The following is a 21,054-nucleotide window of genomic DNA, read 5'->3' as shown; positions in this document are numbered from 1 at the left end:
GTTAAAAATAGAATTTACAAGATGAAATATACGTCACCACCTAAATATGTAAATGAGTATATATTTAAAATATTACAAATAATAAAGTAAATGAAAATGAACAAAATAATAATGAAAAAACGAAAAGAAACTTTTTAAGTTTTATTTATTAAAGGATTAGTTTGTTTTGGTAAAACGTACGTTCGTTCGCGGATATATAATATACATATATACATATATATGTTTATAAATAAGTAGGTTTTGAATGGACTCGAATCCCAATACCTTTTATACGTAAACAACGCTTGAAATCAAATTTCCGGCCGTCTCGTGAAAGCGTACGCACTCGCGCGCACGTGTCGCATTTAAAACAGTTATCTTACACTAGATACGATGTTTTCACTAACATTTACAAATCAGTTGATTATTGTTACGATACGTGTCCCTTTTTAGAGCATATAAATCATAGATAAAACATACAAATACTATAAGTACAATTTATACTATAAAAATATTACGTTTTTAGAGTAAATGGTTTAACTATATACATCCACACACATATACATACATACATACACAAACAACTATATACTATACTTTATTATATATATATATTGAGTATATTATTTTAATTTTAATTGAAAACTGCTAATAATCTGTACGATTCTTCCAGACTTTGCAATTAACAAGAGATCAAGTCCCGAATTAGAAAAAAAATAGATTCAGATAGATACTAGATAAATATAGCGCGGGTGCATTCAATGAAATACGATTGTAAAAATGAAGCTGGAAGATACGATTTTGGTACGTTTTTTTTGAACTTCTCTTCTTTTTCTTTTTTTTTCCTCTTAACACGCAATAATCCTCGCATATTAGTTTCGGTAGTGATTTTAAAACTGCCTTCATTTCTTTTTCTTTTCTTTTTTTTTCTTTTTTTTTTTTCTTTTTTTCACCTCTTTCGTTTCTCTCTCTTTCTCTCTCTCTTTTTTATTTTCTTTCTGTATCTATTTCTCTCCCTAGGGTTGGATCGAAAAACAAGAAGGTTAGAAGAGCATGAAATATACGCGTATTGCGTGCCGGTTACACCATTTGATGCAGGTGTGCGTAAATATTCAACCACCATCGGGTATGTAGGTGTTCCTATGGGGGGTCGAAACGCCTGCGCGGGGTGATTTCCACCTTATATAAGGAGCCAACGCTGTACGAAGCGGTACTACTCACTTTTGGAAATCCGTCTAGAAAGGACGCGTGGTATCTTCATGGAAAATGGGCTTCACTAAAAGCTACCTCGTAAAGCTACTGCTTTACATCGCCATAATCAACGCGATTTATCTTCCCACGGTGAGTTATTTTCCCCCATAACGTCACTGTGAACAAGTATTTTTTTTTAATTTTTTTTACATACATGTGTGTATTATTTATTCATTTATTTATCCTTTTTTTTCGTTTAATTAATTTCTATTTGTCTTTTTGCCATTCTTTCAGTTCAACCTATTATTTCTTCTTTATTTTTATATTTTAATTTATTAAGATCATAAAAGTTGATAAACATTTAAAAAGTATTCGTATTTGATTTGATAATAAAGTTTTGTTATTTTTCTTATTTACTTCTTTATTATTTTAAATTTTAATCAATCGTACACACAATTTGGATCGTTTAATTGACAATCAGTGGAATTAACGAAACGCGTAGGAGTTTATTATTCGAGAAATGTTTGATGATAAATTGATTCGAATGAATAACGACGATACCTCTAGAATGTTAGATGATTCGTTATTTATTCGATAATTTTCCTCGATTGAAAGTCACAAATTGTCATGATTTTTGGATCGTGACGTAGAAGATCGATAGGATCGCATTGAAAGGATCGTGATTATTATTATTTTTTTATGAAAATGCTAATGTTATTATTGGAGAAATTCGATTTATTTGGTTGCTCATTTTCTTGATAACACGTTTCATTATTTATTTATATTTATTTCTAGATATAGTAGTTATCAGTGGCGTACTACAAAAGTGATCTTTGATAACGTCTTTCACGCGTCAAGAGTTGTTTGCGAAAGCTCTAGTTTAAACGAAAATTGTACAATACTTGTTAAAGGATCCTCACGATCAAACCATTAAGCTCATTGACCTAGATTCTTTGTGCGTATTACTACAGTGTATACTTTTCTGACATACGTAATATTTTTTCTTTGATAATTAAATAAATAAATACAAAAGAAAATATAATTTTCAAGGTAATTGTGTTATCCGAATAATTCGTGTCAATTTATAAATATAATATAATTAGATGAATTTTTCTTTTTATATAATTTAATAGTATTAAGTATTGAATTGGCCGAAAAGTTTTAACCGATTTAAAGAAAAATGTATATTAAGAATATATTATTCAAATATATGTATATATATATATTATAAATTGACACAAGATTTTCAATCATTTTAATATTACCAATAAAAATATTAATTAATGGTTGTTAAGATTTTAAAAAAATAAGTGATCTTCTTCGTGTATTTTATCTCTTTATTCTTATTTTTTTCCTTAGAAAGTTTTTTAATTTAACGACGTCAATTTGTACAAATACTATTAGCGGTTTATCTCTCTCTCTCTCTCTCTCTCTTTTTTACTGTCTTTTTATTTTCTGACAGTTTCTTCAAGGGAAGAACTTCTTTTCCTAGTAAGTCTTCTCGCAAACTTTTCCATCCCCTCTTTTCTTGACTACTAAGGACCTTAGTACTTATATACTTATTTATTCTTTTCAAGAAATATATTTCCATGATCGCAAAACCCTTGTATCTTTTTATTCGTGATAAATGGATAAATCTTGTTATTCAAGGTAAGATCGTATAAGGTATAATCGGAAGTTCGAATAAATATAAAAATATGAATAAAAATTGTAAAGAATATATCATATTTTTTAAGGACTACATTTTTGTTTCGTTATTTTAACGATAAAAATATAACAAGATAAAAACTTTGTAATTATTGAATTATTCTTTTATTTTAAATATTAAATATTAAATTATCCGTTCCTATAATAATACAATAGTAATAATAATATATAAAATATATAAAATAGAATTTATTTTGCTCTTTCAGGTCACGTGCGTTTTACAACGTTCGACATATTAATTTTATGATCATTTACGCGAGCTTGTAGTTTCGTAAGATTTCGCGCTTAAATTCTCTTGAATTAATTCTCGTAAAAACGTCGTCCACCAACGTGATTTGAGTAAGCTATAAGCCAATGAATAGAACAGCAATTAACTCTCTATCTTACTTTTTTTAATAAAAAAAAAAAAAATGAAAGAATCCTGATTTCGATTCGAACTTTGATTAGTATTATATTAATTTAACAGATCGTAAGAGTTTATGTAACGAGAAAAAATTTGAAACAACTTTTCACCCCGTATCTTTTATTTCTCATTATATTTTTTCCATCGATATAATTTGTTATAAAGTATTTCATAAATACTTCGTAAAATAAAATGAAACGTTTCGTAGTGGATAATATTAATTAGAGAATTTTCGAATTGTTCATTAATTATATTATTCGTCTATATATAGATACGTTATCTTTTAAATGTAAAATTTCGCATGGTTTTAGTTTTCGATCGATTATCGGGTTCAGTTAACTTCGTTTTATTGCATACCGTCCAGGGGTTTCTTGTTTCCTTCTTTTTCTTTGACGTGCCTATCATATTAATTCTTAAAAAAGAAAAAGAAAAAAGAGAACAAAAATAACAAAAAGAAATTTATATCAAAGTATCGAAGATTTAAATACGGTTTAAATTGAATGAAACGTTAAGTGGAAAAATAATAATCATAATATAAATATTTAGTAACTGACAAAAATAAAAGGAATACGCACATTTGTTTGATATATGTTAATTAATCGAAAGAAATGTATATTGTTATATAAAAGCACGAATTATAATTTCGACGTATCTTCCTTTTTTTAAATTCAACGTTTGACTGGCACGTTGGCTTTTGTGAAAGTTCTTTTACTCAATGTTGTTTATATAACTTTCCATAAAAGTAAATTGTATTTATTTGGAGTATTATGTATGTTATACATATGCAACCTTTGAGAAGTCATATAAACAACATATTCAATAAAAGAACTTTTATATAGGACAATGTGTGTCAGTTTAACGGGAGATTTTGAAGAGGTGAGAACATAAATCTTGTAGATCGTACTATTAAATAACAATATATATTTTTTACGATTAATTAACAATTATTTTAATACACTAATACACTCTATTTATATTTCCGATTGTTTAAACACATGTACGTTGGATTAAACATTACGTACTTATTAAAATACTTTGAATATTAAATAATTTCGATTAGATATTTTATTAGAAGAAAATTTTATCGTTTGAAGTAATCACTGAGCACAGGAACGTTAAAACAAATATACTTCAATTTAAATGATATGAAATATTAATAGAATACTCTATTAATGTTAATTAATAATTGTTAATTAATCGAAATAAATATATATTTTTATGTAAAAGCAAGGAATATTAATTATATGTATTTTTCTCTTCGAAATCCAACGGTAAATTAATTCATTCTTCTTTATGAAATTACTTTTATTTAATGTTGTTTGTATAACTTTTCAAAAAAAGAAATTGTATTTATTACGCGTGTGCGAAGATTATTTTTATTATATAAAAACAATCTTTGAAAAGTCGTATAAACAACATTGAATAAAGGAACTTTCATAGGAAACAATTCATTATTTCTACATATTCTCGTCATACGTTTTTTTCAGATTTACGTATGACATAACTAACCTTGTTTTTTATATTTTTTTTTATATTATTATTTTATGTATTTTATTCAAATTGTGGTATTATTTTGTGTGTTATTAATTATATATTATATATTAGATATATTAACAATTTGATGTTGTTTTATGCCTAATTTGAAGTCTCAGAAATTATTAGTGAATATTAATTTGACTGCATAAAATAGTTTAGAGTTATATTAAATCAACGTTTTATAACCAAACCACAAAAACGCATGGTCGGAATATCCTAGTATATAATAAAAATTTAAATCGAAAAAGGAAGGTATACATATGGATATTCGTAAATGGATACTGTTTGTTATATGTAATACATGAATATAGAGAACATGTTAGGTAAATGTAATAAAGGGTATAAGCAGCAAAGGACAATTGTCTGTTTCCCCTTTTCTCAAAGTTTCATCTTAGTTAGATTCCTTCTACAATATCGAAGAAGTTCTTAGTAAACTAGGACGATTTTTTCGATTTAATCTTAACGAAGAGAAATAATAATTATATAGAGAATCCGGAAAATCGTGTGAGAATTGATTCTTGTCAATTTTACTTTTACCTGAAAAGAATTGTATGTGTGTGTGTTGTTCGTTAAATTTTTATAACAAAAAAAATTTTTTTCTTCTTTTCTATTTCTTTCTTTTTTATTCATTACCAACCACCCGCCAAAGAAAGTTAATTACAAGTTCTGTAAAAGATCGATTCGTTTTTTGAAACGATTGAAGACTTTCACGCCAATCGGATTGGTAAAGGAACGAACATTCGAGGTATAAAGTCCGACGTTTAAACGAGATCTTAGCCGAAGCGAATGGCAAAAGGGGAGGATAACGAATCTTTTAAGAAGATCCTGTTTCGCTTTTCAAGTAAGAAATAGGTAGGTTAGTTGGTACGTTTAATTGAACGGGAATATTATACTGAATAGGAAAATAACATAATTCTTTCCATAATTTATCAATAAGGAATAATTAATAAAAGTAATTTATCATAACTACGTTTTAATCGGTGAATTCAAATTACGTATATTGCGTTGATTAATAACTAATGTCGGTATTTGTGGTATTTAGCATTTAGATAAACAATAGTAATATTTCGAATAATATTTTATTTTTATTATTATTTGTAATAACGTATTTATTAATATTTTTCTTTTATTTTTTGTTTAGATTAGATTTTTCAATAATAAAAAATAATATTTTTTTTATTTATTAAAATGTAAAATATTAGAGACGATAATATATAAAACGTTATTTCGTGACCAACTCCATACGCGTTTTATTTTCTTTTATTTTTTTGAAGATACATAAATGAAAAAGATAATTAAAGTTAAAAATTAACTTGGCCACAATAGACGTTTCTTTCTTCATCGTGAATGTTTACGATACCCGATGCAATTTGAATACCACGAATCAATTCATAAAACCTTAGGTGCGAACAAAACGCATTAATCATATCCACGCGAACGAAGCACGATGTCATCTGATATGTTCCTGTCTATAGAATGGTTTCGTACGCTTGCTGTGATTTATTGTTGTCATTCACAGCGGCGACGAGTATGATAAGTGGTGTTTCCATTGATGAAACTTTGACGTGCCTCTTCTTCTTTCTTCTTGTTGTTTTATTTCTCTTACCCCCGACACCCCTCATCTCTTTTTTATTTCTTTTTACTACGCGTTATAAAAATAATGTTCGCTTTTATAGCTTTTTCTAGTAAATTTTTACAAAATTTTCATATTTTATATTTCTATTTGATTACATTATGTACATGTGCATTTACATTATCAATCGAAATGAATTAATAGAGAAAATCAAGAGAGAGAGAAAAAGAGAGAGAGAGAGAGACAATCTTGTTATTCAATTAACTAAGATAAGAAAAGGATAATAAGCATGAAAATGATATTTGAAGTTCTGTAGATCTTGTTAATCCTATAGATATTTATGCAACACATAACCACAGATATATAGCTGTTTCTAATTAGTCGAAAGTTATTTAGGAATATTCACAGCAAAGATGTTCTCTCTCTCTCTCTTTTTCTCTCTCTGTTTCTCTGTATCATCGTTTTGCAAGGAGTTAAGCTCGAACTAATGACGCAGAGATCTCACAAACTTGGCTTTACTATTAATTCGTGGATTCTGTTCAATATTAAGAGGATCTCTCTCTCTCTCTTTCTCTCTGAGTGTCTTCATTTTCTAATTATCCGAGAATGATATAGTTCCATCGTCCTTCCTAATTTATTTATCAAACTGTGTTTATGTGTGCGTGTGTGTATACATATATTTTTTGTTTATTTCTCGGACAAGGACATTTTCGTGGGCGGTTTACTTTGGTATTGGTTGATTCAACGAAGAGTAAACGATGTCAATGGTACAGGGTCGGCTCTTTCCAGGACGTTCAAACGTCGTTCGAGGGATCGACTTGAAGGTCTGATATCGATGTATCAACGATATGCCATTATAAACTGACTTTGGCCCTATGTATATATATATATATATATATTCTTTTTCCCTGAACGAAATTTCTTTTTCTTTTTCGCCTTTTTTTATTCTTCTTTTCCTCATCGGATTATTGATGGTCGCTCGTGCGAAAAGCTTGTCATTCAGTGGGCGTTTCGATTTTGTTCAATAAACGTGGCTAAAAGATATAATAATAATAATAATTTATACGTACACCTATATCGTTAATGCTTCTTTTCTTTTCTTTTTTCTTCTTTTTCGTAAGACTAATAACTTCTTTTATTCGTGAAATTTATCTTTCGAATGATTCGAACAAATCGTCCGGACTAAAAGATAACGATTAAAAATATTCAATGCCAAGTTACACGTAAAAGACATCTATTTCTTTTTTTTTTATAGATGATATATACTTACCTTACTTATATGTATATGGTACTCTTTAGTCGTATTAAAGAATATGACGAAACAATATCGTTCTTTTCTCTTTGAAAAATTTCTCTTCGAGGAACAATTTAGTACTCTCTGATACATCCCGAGATATAGATATTTACTTTCTATCTTTTCTTTTTGTCCTTTTCTTTCATTCTTTATCTTTTATTACTTCTATATTTTTGACAAAATTTCAAGCTTTACATTTAGGAACGAGGTCGAGGTATTATCACCGATACCAGATGATATCCGATTTTTTCTTAAGCCAATTCGTGTAAACGTATATGTATATATATATACTCCGTTCGATATTCGGGACCACCCCCTATTTTCTACGAAAACATTCTAGGTCCGTTTATTATTTTGTCATCATTTATTTTTTCCCGAATTGCAAATGATTTATGAAAACCAAGGACGACTGTGTAGTATACGCAGGAGAACGAATTATTATAACTGTTATTTCGGACTCAGTTAGTTAAAAATTTACGATGGAAAGTTAAATCGTTTAAGTTTCTTAATCGAATTCGAAGCGGAAAATTGATCTACGAATGAAGAATGATTGGGATGGAACATACTGCTTCTCGTAAGATTCGTAAAATTGAAAATATCAGTTTACCGTGAAAATAATTAATTTAATTGTTCATTACGATCGAATCGTATGAGATCGAACATTGAAAGTTCATACGTATATCGAAAGGATGTTTTAAAAAGCTTTATATAATTCTTTTAAGAACAAATTGTAAAGTTCTTCTTTTTATCGTACAGGTAAATCCGATAAAACTCTGTCATTGCCTTTCGAAGAATGTTATTCACTTTACGAAGAAAATAACTTCGAAGAGTATTCGACTATTGGTTACATTTATTGCGATTTCTATGTCAATCTTCCTTGCTTCTTTCCATTTCATCGAATATTTCACAACATGAAAGTTCCGTTTTTTATTTGTGATTTCTTTTTTCTCTTTTTACTTTTATTGATTTTACTACTAAGATTCTTGTGACGAAGAATGATTTAGATATTTAACTAATGTTTGGGTACTATTTATACCAGTTAATTACTTTCCATATTTTCGAGTAACTCTTAAGATTCCAAAATAAACTGAATTCTAGAGTTAGTCGAAAGTACAACTTGAGGAATTTAATTTAATCTTAATGCTGTAGGTATAATTAACAGTTAGTTTAAATGAAACGAAATAGTAATCAAACGCTACACTTTCTTACACCTCTTTCTCCCTCTCTTATTCTTTAGTTTAACATACGTAATATTAAACATATTCATTTGTAAAATTAATAACACTTGGGATTATTTCTAAAATTATTATTACAACTTCATAATAATATAAGCGTATCATACCATTTAATTGAAAATTTATTATTTATTTATTTATTTATAATTTAATCGAAAAGATTATATTGAATGTTTCGTGAAGATACATTTGAATGAAAGGAAAATTGATTATGTTAACTAACCCGATCGATTTTCGTTAATAAAAGAAAAGTTATATTGGAATTGAACGTCTCTGGAAAGAGACACTTTAAATCATAGAAACGTATACTTGATTTCGAAATAACCTTTACGATTTAGACATTGCATTAATATGTATGACGAATGCGAAACGGTGAAACGATGAAATTTATGTCTGACACTATGACGATCATTTAATAACGTTGCAGCTGTCTGCCAGAGCATTTTGTTGAATGGAAATACATATGAATTAATTATACTGTATCATGTTTCGAGGAACTTTGTAATACTATAAATATTCCGGTTCTCATATTTCTTTTTTTGCCCCCTCTTTTTTTTATTAATATCATCAGAATGAAATTCCATAGAAATTTTTTAGAAATACATTTTTCTCACGTTTTTATTGGAAATTCACAGGTGATACAGCAAAGCGTTCACGCGTGAAATTGGGAATGTATTTTACGATTTTTCTTTACATTTTACGATAGATGTGTATATATATATGTATATATCATACTAGGAAACTAGTGTAATATGAAGTTTGACAGGATCGATATCTTGTATTGTGCGATCGGTATGAAAGGAGTGCTATAATGTCTCCGCTCTTCCAGTACACGTGATTCCGGTTATATGAAAGGGCTTTGTATGATATAGGAATATATTATGTGTGTGTATTATATTATATAAACCGAGTGAATAAAAATCTTTAGTTAACCAACGAGATGTTATAAGATCATTTTTATCGGTTTAATATCTCAAAGATAATCTCATTTGTAATCCTAGATCGTAAATCTAATAATCATTATACATATTTTTTTTTCTTTTCTTTTTTACTGTTAAAATAAGCATACGTGTTAGTTGTAGAGGTTTTACCTAACATATCACTCAAACATATGTAAATGAATTTTCCGTTACAGGTAATATGTCAAGATGAAGAAGACAACAACCAATGCATACCGAAAAAGGTTTTCATCGCACTTTTGCGTCTTCCAGAAGCAAGCTCGAATTTAGCAGCATATTCGAGAACTGCTCGGATTATTCAGGATGCAAAGAATCATAATGACATGGCACACTTAAAGGCACTCAGTACCGAGGAAAACGATGATTCGGAAATTTGTATACCTGGTAGTCTTTATTTGGAACTCTTTAGAGATCCAGCAATGAGAGCTCATTTGATGTCGATTGGTAAATCATCCAAATTACCGGAATATCCGTTTGGTCATTCGTTTGAGGAAAACATCGAAGAAGTTGAACCATTAGCCGATACGGAAAAAGAAGTCTCGCGACCTTGGCAAAGAACGGTGATCTTCCGGTTTCTATTCAGGAACGTAAAGAAGAAAGCAATAATAATGATGACGAAGAAAAAGAAGTTACGCATCGAGGTGAGAAAGATACACCTTTGTTTTTTCCATTAATTTAATAAATAAATAACATATATATAGTAGGTGGTAGAGTATATGAAATTAATTATAAAACGAATTTATTTCGAATTAAATAGGTTTGGTACTTTGACCGATGAGAAATTGGCAACGTTATTGCAACATATAACAGAAGATTACGGAAAAAACATACTCGAGATCATTCGTCAGTATACACTTCCCAATGGTGAATTGGATGTCGAAGCTTTGATACGTCATTATCCTTCTGAGAAGAGAAACGTAGGCTCGTTGGCACGAGACTTTGCTTTACCACCCACAGCTGGTAGAAGAAACATCGCTTCATTGGCACGTGATCGTTCGTCGTTAGCTTCGAGCGGCAAGAGAAATATCGGTGCCCTTGCAAGGGATCGAGCATTACCTCCAATGGCAGGAAAAAGGAATGTTGCTGCATTAGCTAGAACCTATATGTTACCACAGTCAGGTAAAAGAGATTATTTGTCCGAAGAGATGTCACCGATCGAGAGAAGGTATTTGGGTTCTTTGGCTCGATCAGATGGATTACCAGCTTTTCGTGGTTCTTACGATGAAGATAAAAGAAATGTTGCATCATTGGCCAAAAATGGTGACTGGCCTGAATACGTTAAACGAGCTTATGCCATTCCCCCATACGGTATGATCGTTCGTACAATGAACCGTCATGGACGATCATTGAAGGAAAAACCTCTAGATCTTTATCAATTAACTCGCGAAAGACACGATGATGGAAACTCTGGATCCTTGGTTGACGATAGATTGGATTTTTTGATGCGAGACTCAGACGATAGGAGAACGAAAAGACAAATTGATTTTTCCGACGAATATCCTTTACCCGTCATGCAGAATTCGAATGTTCTTGATTACGAGGAAATGATCGAGGCCCTGACCGGACAGTATCCAAACACGGAAAAAAAGATTCATGGGTGAGAATATATTTCAACGATTTTTTAACACAATGTCCTAATATCGTAATTATTAATGATTATTGCAGGTACATTCTATATAGATTAATTTAATGCATAAATTGTTAGATTAGTGCGTTAAGTTTTTGAGAGATTCAACGTATCCCATAGTCGATATCGATTGATAAATATTCAAATTGAGTTTAATTAATTTCAAACCAACAGACAAAAAATAATAAATACAAATAGTTCGGCTAATTCGACACGTTGGATCTTAAAACTACATATCGTGTCTACCCTTTTGTAGTTTATTTAAAATTACCTTTTTGGAAAAGGGAAATTGTAAGAAACAAAAGAAACAAGATTCTGACTCTCAGGAGCGGAATCGGCTGGGTTGGAGTTGCCGACGGACACCTCGATTCCCGTTGGATATCTCGAGACATTTCAACCAAGTAAGAGACATATAGGGTCTCTGGCTCGGCAAGGTTTGCTACCATCGATAAGGGCGGCACGATTCTCGCGATCACCCAGATATCTGGTCGACAGGTCAGACCATTAGGCTCTCCTCGTCCGTGCGCCACATTTTTCTCTAACGTGTTCTCCGCACAAAATCTTCTCCTACTTCGATGTGTGATGTCGCCAAATTTGTCCGTATCTGTAATCCAGTAGATTATATTTTGTGTCACGATATCTAATTATTATTGTTCAAAACGATATATCTTTTTCTCGTTAGTTGTTAAACAACAGTTACAACTGTAACGACATCAGTATTTGGACGTTTAATCTCACGTGCATCGTTTTCAATCAAAAAATTCATTTATAAATCGTCCGTACCCTTTTTGTTTTTTTTTCTTTCTTGTTTCTTTATCTGTTCATATCTACCTCTCTCTTTCTTTTTTTCCGTTTTCTTAAACATTTTTTCATAACATATTTTGTTCGTTTCACGATCTCCAATTGTGTCGTCTTCGTCGGATTCGTCACGGTAGATAGGTGTTGTTAACATTTAAATGTATCGTTCTCGGTGTCGTTTTCTTGATGTTAGACAGACTAGATTCTAGTTAAATTAGATCGTAACTCGATGTTAGAAGGCTAATTTTTCATAGAGGGTCAATGTTGTTGCTGCATTTATTCCATTTGTATCTTTTTCTTTTTTTTGTTACACGTAGAACCTTTTCTCTCCGTGTTTTTGTTTTTGTTTTAAATAACTACTTGACGCTGAATATTATTTGAAATAAATTTTTCATTCTGTTTTTTTTTTCCTTTTTCTATACGTAAGTATAGCGTGAGTAGAATTTTATATCATTTTATAAACATTTTAATATACGAATATTTAGGATTATGTTAAATGAACGCTGTGCGTTCCTTTTTAATGGTTATCCAGTGGAAACAATGTCATTTTCATACATTGTCGAGTGGAAATTAATTGAAAAATACCAATGCACATTTATTCTTATATATTTCTCATAAAAGGGTTTTCTTTGGATACCATTGATGCAATTGATGTTGAATGTTGAAGGTAGCTCGAAGATCAAGTGCTCGCGGAATCTAAATGTCATAATGTGAAAATAATTAATTAACGCATTTTAACATCTTTAGAGAATAGTTTTCTATTCGGTCTGATGTCTCTTGCAGAACTAAACAAGATGTTTCGATCTTTTGTTCCATTCTCGTTAATAACTCTCCCCAAGTGCTTACGTATTCTTTTTGTTGTAGGAAGCATTGTTTTTTCCATTGTTCCAAGAAAAAAGCCATTATGATCGAGTCATCAACGTTCCTTATTAAAAATCTATTTATATATTATACATATATATATACATATTTAGACTCTGATTACACGAGCATTAATTTGATCAGTAATGCGATAGTATAGATTTATTAATATAGTTTATTTGTCGCTATAAATGAAAACAATGATCGGTAACAATTTATTGATTATCTACTTTAAATATATCATTTTTTAGATACTTATTTTGTTCTATAAAAAAAGTAGACAAGATTGTTATCCATCATCGTTACGTTTCATACCAACTGATAGTTGTTAAGTGTTAATTAGTTACACAAAAAAAATAGCAGCTATGTTAATTTATAAAAATTGTGACTGATTAGACATAAAACACGTGTGAGTGTGTGTATGCGAGCGTGTGTCGGTAAAGTAGAAATACTTTCTGATGTAACAACACGTCGATCAATTTCAGGGAGAATTCCGCAGATGGGCCCACGTCAAACTACTCCTCCAACCCGACGACTTGGTCGTTAAGGCCCATTTATGGTTCTGGCCCTCCCAGAATACGCTTTCTCCAGTCATTGTGCAGGTATTGTCACCATGGCTTCCGAAGATACCGTTCTATTACCGACGAACGATAATTTTCTTCATCACCAACTGTGTAAATTGTTTAAATCGTGCAAGTAGCGATGGGTATGAACATATTTCTTACGTTTTTAATATTTTTAATCCTTTTTTGAAGAATTATAGCTTTCTTAACAGCTTTTTATTTTTGATTGATAAATTATTCAAGATCAAGATAGAGAAAGAGAAGTTAATTTAAATTTGTTAAACAATAGATATGTATATGTAAATGTAAAATTGAAAACATGTAAAAGACTGAATCGACAGACCCATCGCTAAATGCAAAATTCGTAATTACTGGCATCATTATCATCGATGATTAAATTATCGTCGTATAAACGTCACACGACGGAATCATACGTAAATTTACGAAATATCGAAAATAACGACGAGAAAGAAAGAAAGAAAGAACAATTACCCCCTTCCATCGTTGTAAATATTTTGTAAACCTACAATTTAGAGCTTGGTTTTTTTTAATCCATATATTATACAGTATTCCTTAAAGTTCCATCGAAATTCTGAAAGCTTTTCAATTCAACTTCTACATATTTATTTGCAATAGACGATTTATTTTTTGAAGAATCGAATTTTTCTTAGATCGAAAAGAAACGAATTTCTCGTCGTCATCGTCGTTGTCGTTGTAGTTGTCTTTGTTGTTGTCTAATCATCTAATAAATTAAATGAAACGAATGTAATTTTCGTCGTGAGAGATACCTACGCGTTCATTGACAATAATAACATTGACAATAATTTTCTTCTGGATACTTATACTACTTATACGATTAAGATTAAATTATTCAAACGATAAAAATATCTAAAAAAAAAAAAAAAAAAAATGATTACAATCGTTCGTCGTTCATAAGACAATAAATATATCGTTCGATGATTATTATTATTACCTATGCTTATATACCTTTCTATCTTTAAATTAATTAATTTGCTGCGTTTAACAGATAAAAAAAAAGGAAAAGAACTAGCTTCAATCGTTTTCGTTAATATAAGGTAAAATAATCTATTAAATATTTTTATTTATAAACTTTTTTAAAAATCGATCATATCGTCCTCCTACGATAGAACGGATTACGAAGTCTAAACGCAATTTCCTTGCACGTAGTAATCTTTCACAGTATTATAAAAAAAAAAAAAAAAAATATCCCGAATTAGTGATTACGATATGCACTGATAACGAGAATTAAGTTCTTCCTTCGTATAATGTATTACACATAATTCGACTATTATTAGTGACTATCGTCGTGTATAAATGTATGTGATGTTGTACGTAATAATTCAATAAATATCAAGAGAGAATATTGGATTTTTCGAATATTAATAGTTATGTGACGTTGATAAAATGAATCTTGAGAGAAATTTTCAGCGAGACTTTCCATTCCGAGAACGTCTTCGAATAATTGCTGTGGATGACATATAAACACCTTTACGATCCTTTATTATTACAATAATATATTATGTGTTTAATTATATTGTAATTGATAAACAATGTGACAATAAAGCGGTAATAGTATCTTGAAATAAATATCTAATTATTAGATCGATAAGCATAAGTTTTTATTTGCATTTTCAGATACCTGCCATAAAGATATAAAACAATTTTTTTTAAATATTTACCATTATATACATTTTTAAGTACAACACAGATAAATGTATTACTACGATAATCTTATTAAGAAGATAATATATAAAAAAGCTCTTGATAATAGATCTTTAGAGGCAATAATTCTCATTAATTAACAAAACTTTTGTTTACAATATCCTTATTTTAGTACATTACAAGAGTTACCATTATTACCATTACCATTTACACCAACTAAATTAAGTTCATTATCATTGCTGTTAGAGACGATATTATTACACTGCCAATATTTACAGAATTATTAATAAAAGGAATGTTTCCAGATTTTTATGATTTAACATTTCCTACGTTACCTTGATTTGAATTATTGCCATTATCATTTCCATTAACTATATTTCCGTTTCCATTATCGTTTCCATTGGAAACATCATTGTTACTGTTACTATTTTCTGAATTATTTATAATACGTGGATTTATGCTAGATCTAGCTTTCTGATTTCCTACGTTACCTTGATTCGAATTATTATCATTGCTATTGCCATTAACTATGTTCCCGTTGTTATTATCATTTCCATTTGAGACATTATTATCGCTGTCTTTGTTTTCTGAATTATTGATTATGCGTGGATTTACTTTGGATCTCTGTGCTTTGGCATTACTTACGTTTCCTTTATTGTCATTTTCACTATTGTCGTTTCCGTTAACTATATTACCGTTTCCACTATCGTTTCCATTAGAAACATCATTGCTACTGTTATTATTTTCTGAATTATTTATAATCAAGGGACTTTCGCTAGTACTTGCATCTTGCTGAATTTCTACGTCATCTTCACTCGAATTATTATCATTGGTATTTTCAGTAACTGTATTATCATTTTCTGTATCATTTCCATTCGATACATTATTATCGCTTTCATTGTTTTCTGAACTGTTAATTATTGGAGGTTGAGTTGGTTTAGACGCTTCAACATTACCAACATTACCTTGATTTGAATTATTGCCATTGCTATTTCCGTTAACTATGTTACCGTTGTCACTGTCGTTTCCATTAGAGACATTACTTTGACTATGACTATTTCCCGAATTATTAATAATGAATAAACGCAAAACTGGACTTTTTCCGTTTCCTTGACTTGCATTATTAGAATTGTTACTTCCATTAATAATATTTCCATTTTCGCTATTGTCACCGTTAGAAACAGTATTCGAATCTTGACTATTTCCCGAATTTATAATAATTAATTGTTTAATGCTAGGTTTCGACCTTTTCATATTCCCTACGTTACCTTGATTTGAATTATTACCATTGCTATTTCCGTTAACTATGTTCCCGTTGTTATTATCATTTCCATTTGAGACATTATTATCGCTGTCTTTGTTTTCTGAATTATTGATAATGTATAAATCAACAACAGGTCTAGCGTTTCCTTGATGCGCAGTATTACTATTCTCACTTCCATTAATAATATTTCCGTTTTCACTATTGTCTCCGTTAGACACATTATTCCCATTTTGACTAATTCCTGAATTTATAATAATAAATGGTTGTGCACTAGGTTTCGACGAGTCTCTATTCCCTACGTTACCTTGATTCGAATTATTACCATTGCTATTGCCATTAACTATATTTCCGTTGTTATTATCATTTCCATTAGAAACATTATTATCGCTGTCTTTGTTTTCTGAATTATTAATAATAAGTGGACTTATTACTGATCTTTTCGATTTTCCGTTTCCAACGTTACCTTTATTGTCATTTTCACTATTGTCGTTTCCGTTAACTATATTACCGTTTCCACTATCGTTTCCATTGGAAACATCATTGCTACTGTTACTATTTTCTGAATTATTGATTATACGTGGACTTATGCTAGACCTAGCAGCTTTTTGATTTCCTACATTACCTTGATTTGAATTATTGCCGTTATCGTTTCCATTAACTATATTACCATTACTATTATCGTTTCCATTTGAGACGTTATTATCGCTGTCTTTATTTTCTGAATTATTGATAATACGTGGACTCACGCTTGACTTAGCAGCTTTCTGATTTCCTACATTACCTTGATTCGAATTATTTCCATTGCTATTGCCATTAACTATATTTCCGTTGTTATTATCGTTTCCATTTGAGATATTATTATCGCTGTCTTTGTTTTCTGAATTATTGATAATACGTGGACTTAAATCGGATCTTTGTGCATTTGCATTTCCTACGTTGCCTTTATTGTCATTTTCACTATTGTCGTTTCCGTTAACTATATTACCGTTTCCACTATCGTTTCCATTAGAAACATCATTGCTACTGTTATTATTTTCTGAATTATTGATTATACGTGGACTTATGCTTGACCTAGCAGATTTTTGATTTCCTACGTTTCCTTGATTTGAATTGTTGTCGTTATCGTTTCCATTAACTATATTACCATTACCATCATCGTTACCATTGGAAACATCATTGCTACTGTTGCTATTTTCTGAATTATTTATAATACGTGGACTTATAACTGATCTTCTTGCTCGTCCGTTTCCAACGTTACCTTGATTCGAATTATTACCATTGCTATTTCCATTAACTATGTTACCATTTCCATTATCATTTCCATTCGATACATTATTATCGCTTTCACTGTTTTCTGAATTATTGATAATACGTTGACTTACATCGGATCTTTGTGCTTTTGCATTTCCTACGTTTCCTTTATTGTCATTTTCACTATTGTCGTTTCCGTTAACTATATTACCGTTTCCACTATCGTTACCATTGGAAACATCATTGCTACTGTTGCTATTTTCTGAATTATTGATAATACGTGGACTTACGCTTGACCTAGCAGCTTTTTGATTTCCTACGTTTCCGTGATTTGAATTATTGCCGTTATCGTTTCCATTAACTATATTACCATTACTATTATCGTTTCCATTTGAGACATTATTATTGCTATCTTTGTTTTCTGAATTATTAATTATGTATGGTCGAAACACAGGTCTCCTCCCGTTTCCTTGACTTGCACTATTATCATTGTTATTTCCATTAATTATATTTCCATTTTCACTATTGTCTCCGTTAGAAACATTATTTCCATTCTGACTATGTCCTGAATTTATGATAATAAATGGCTGTGCACTAGGTTTCGACGAGTCTCTATTCCCTACGTTACCTTGATTTGAATTATTGCCATTATCGTTTCCATTAACTATATTACCATTACTATTATCGTTTCCATTTGAGACATTATTATCGCTGTCTTCGTTTTCTGAATTATTGATGATACGTGGACTTACATAGGATCTTTGTGCTTTTGCATTTCCTACGTTTCCTTTATTATCATTTTCACTATTATCATTTCCGTTAACTATATTACCGTTTCCACTATCATTTCCATTAGAAACATCATTGCTACTGTTACTATTTTCTGAATTATTGATTATACGTGGACTTATGCTAGACCTAGCAGCTTTCTGATTTCCTACATTACCTTGATTTGAATTATTGCCGTTATCGTTTCCATTAACTATATTACCATTACTAGTATCGTTTCCATTTGAGACGTTATTATCGCTGTCTTTGTTTTCTGAATTATTGATGATACGTGGACTTACATAGGATCTTTGTGCTTTTGCATTTCCTACGTTTCCTTTATTATCATTTTCACTATTATCATTTCCGTTAACTATATTACCGTTTCCACTATCATTTCCATTGGAAACATCATTGCTACTGTTACTATTTTCTGAATTATTGATTATACGTGGACTTATGCTAGACCTAGCAGCTTTTTGATTTCCTACATTACCTTGATTTGAATTATTGCCGTTATCATTTCCATTAACTATATTACCATTACCATTATCGTTTCCATTTGAGACGTTATTATCGCTGTCTTTGTTTTCTGAATTATTGATGATACGTGGACTTACATAGGATCTTTGTGCTTTTGCATTTCCTACGTTTCCTTTATTATCATTTTCACTATTATCATTTCCGTTAACTATATTACCGTTTCCACTATCATTTCCATTGGAAACATCATTGCTACTGTTACTATTTTCTGAATTATTGATTATACGTGGACTTATGCTAGACCTAGCAGCTTTCTGATTTCCTACATTACCTTGATTTGAATTATTGCCGTTATCGTTTCCATTAACTATATTACCATTACCATTATCGTTTCCATTTGAAACATTATTATTGCTGTCTTTGTTTTCTGAATTATTAATTATGTATGGACGAAACACAGGTCTCCTCCCGTTTCCTTGACTTGCACTATTATCATTGTTACTTCCATCAATTATATTTCCATTTTCACTATTGTCTCCGTTGGAAACACTATTTCCATTTTGACTATTTCCTGAATTTATTATAATTAACGGATTCACTTGTTGTTTTGGAATTTCTGCGTCGGCAACGTCTCCAGAATTGGAATTATTTTCGTTATTATTACCATTTATAACGTTTCCATTAGAACTGTCTTGACCATTAGATACATTGTTACTGCTGTCCTTATTTTCCGAATTGTTTACGATTGAGTCATTTTCTTTATTGTTTTCATCTTTTACTGAATCTTTAGATTCAGATGGTAGTTGGCAGAGATTCGGCTTGTTAGCAATACACTTTGCGTTCGTTGAGCAGGTTTTTGTATCTTCATCGAAACCTTGGTTGCAAGCACAGTTTTGTAGAACTGGCTCATATCTTCCTCTGCTCGTTTCGGCACAACGTATATACTTTTGACAATCATCTGTAGGCTGATTTTCAGGTCTTCTACAAACTCTGTTACATTTTCCCGAACTAACATCAAATGTCTCGTAATCTTTGCACTGTCCCAAGATATATGGTTTTCCACCAACGCAACTTCCATAGATTCTATTATCTTTTGGATATGTGAAAAGTTTACCCTCCTTACCCGTGCAACTGATTGTAACACAGTCAATCGAATAACGTAATAATTTGCAATCTTTCAAGGATGCATCGTAGACATTGTTAGGCGGACAAATATTCGTTGTTCTAAAACCGTTAACACAAATGTGATATCTAGTGCAACTTCTGGGATCTGGGTAAACACCATCGATGAAAGGGCAGATGAATTCGTTCGAAGCACAACCGTTTGAAGCTACGCTTGTACAAAGACCAGTATCCTGATCGCAATAAGGTGTCGAAGGATCAGAACTGCAATCTATCACAGCTACCTGTTGCAATTGGTTTTTTGCTGGTAGACATAGTCTCGATCTCGTGCAATTCAAACACTCTCTTGTTGCAGAGCAAGGCTTGGAATCACCTTCGACGATTACGTTTGCTCTTCCGAAATCGTAAATGCTCGAAGCCGAACATTGTACGATGCTTCCGAGGATGAATATCTGAAATTATTGAAACAAGTTTTTTTTTTCAATACATATCGTTAGTTTATCGTCCTAAGTTCATTCGAAATGTAATAAAATTCGAATGAAAGCATTTATTAAGAGTTCATAATGGCAATGTAATTTTTGTACGTAAATATTATATCTTCATACTTACCCACACGATTGACAATCTAAGCGCGTACATTGTGTCGCAGTAATATGAGACAATTTTCGTTCTCTCGTAGCTTCTTATATGAATTCTAATTTTTTCTTTAACTGCTCATCCGATGTGTCATGTAAACATGTGACGCGATACGTTCTAA

General features: G+C 30.6%; 2 protein-coding genes across 2 annotated transcripts; one reads left to right on the top strand and one right to left on the bottom strand.

The window, feature by feature from the left end:
* The first annotated feature begins 1,152 nt into the window (after positions 1–1,152).
* On the top strand, positions 1,153–13,851 carry Nplp1 (Neuropeptide-like precursor 1). The gene is given in 6 exon segments (XM_089172248.1): positions 1,153–1,320; positions 10,054–10,402; positions 10,405–10,512; positions 10,643–11,460; positions 11,462–11,474; positions 13,649–13,851. Coding segments are annotated over 6 exon segments (1,425 nt in total). The 5' UTR covers positions 1,153–1,245; the 3' UTR covers positions 13,711–13,851.
* Positions 13,852–14,254: 403 nt separating this feature from the next.
* LOC107063852 (uncharacterized) lies at positions 14,255–20,937 on the bottom strand. The gene is made up of 2 exons (XM_089172234.1): positions 20,907–20,937; positions 14,255–20,749 (listed from the first exon to the last, which is right to left on the bottom strand). Exons 1-2 carry the CDS (start codon positions 20,934–20,936, stop codon positions 15,719–15,721), a joined length of 5,061 nt encoding a protein of 1,686 aa, XP_089028360.1. The 5' UTR covers position 20,937; the 3' UTR covers positions 14,255–15,718.
* Between the last annotated feature and the right edge of the window lie 117 nt (positions 20,938–21,054).

Source organism: Polistes dominula, unplaced genomic scaffold (genome assembly GCF_049000335.1).
Source record: "Polistes dominula isolate Pdom_NZ unplaced genomic scaffold, Pdom_raw_medaka contig_73, whole genome shotgun sequence".
NCBI classification, from domain to species: domain Eukaryota; kingdom Metazoa; phylum Arthropoda; class Insecta; order Hymenoptera; family Vespidae; genus Polistes; species Polistes dominula.
This window is presented reverse-complemented; position numbering and strand designations above follow the sequence as displayed.

Excerpts from the sequence above, each read along its gene's own strand:
- LOC107063852 (XM_089172234.1), bottom strand. The coding sequence starts at position 20,936 with ATGTACGCGCTTAGATTGTCAATCGTGTGG. Across the intron at positions 20,750-20,906 it reads TTAGATTGTCAATCGTGTGG|ATATTCATCCTCGGAAGCAT; the intron begins GTAAGTATGAAG and ends CAATAATTTCAG.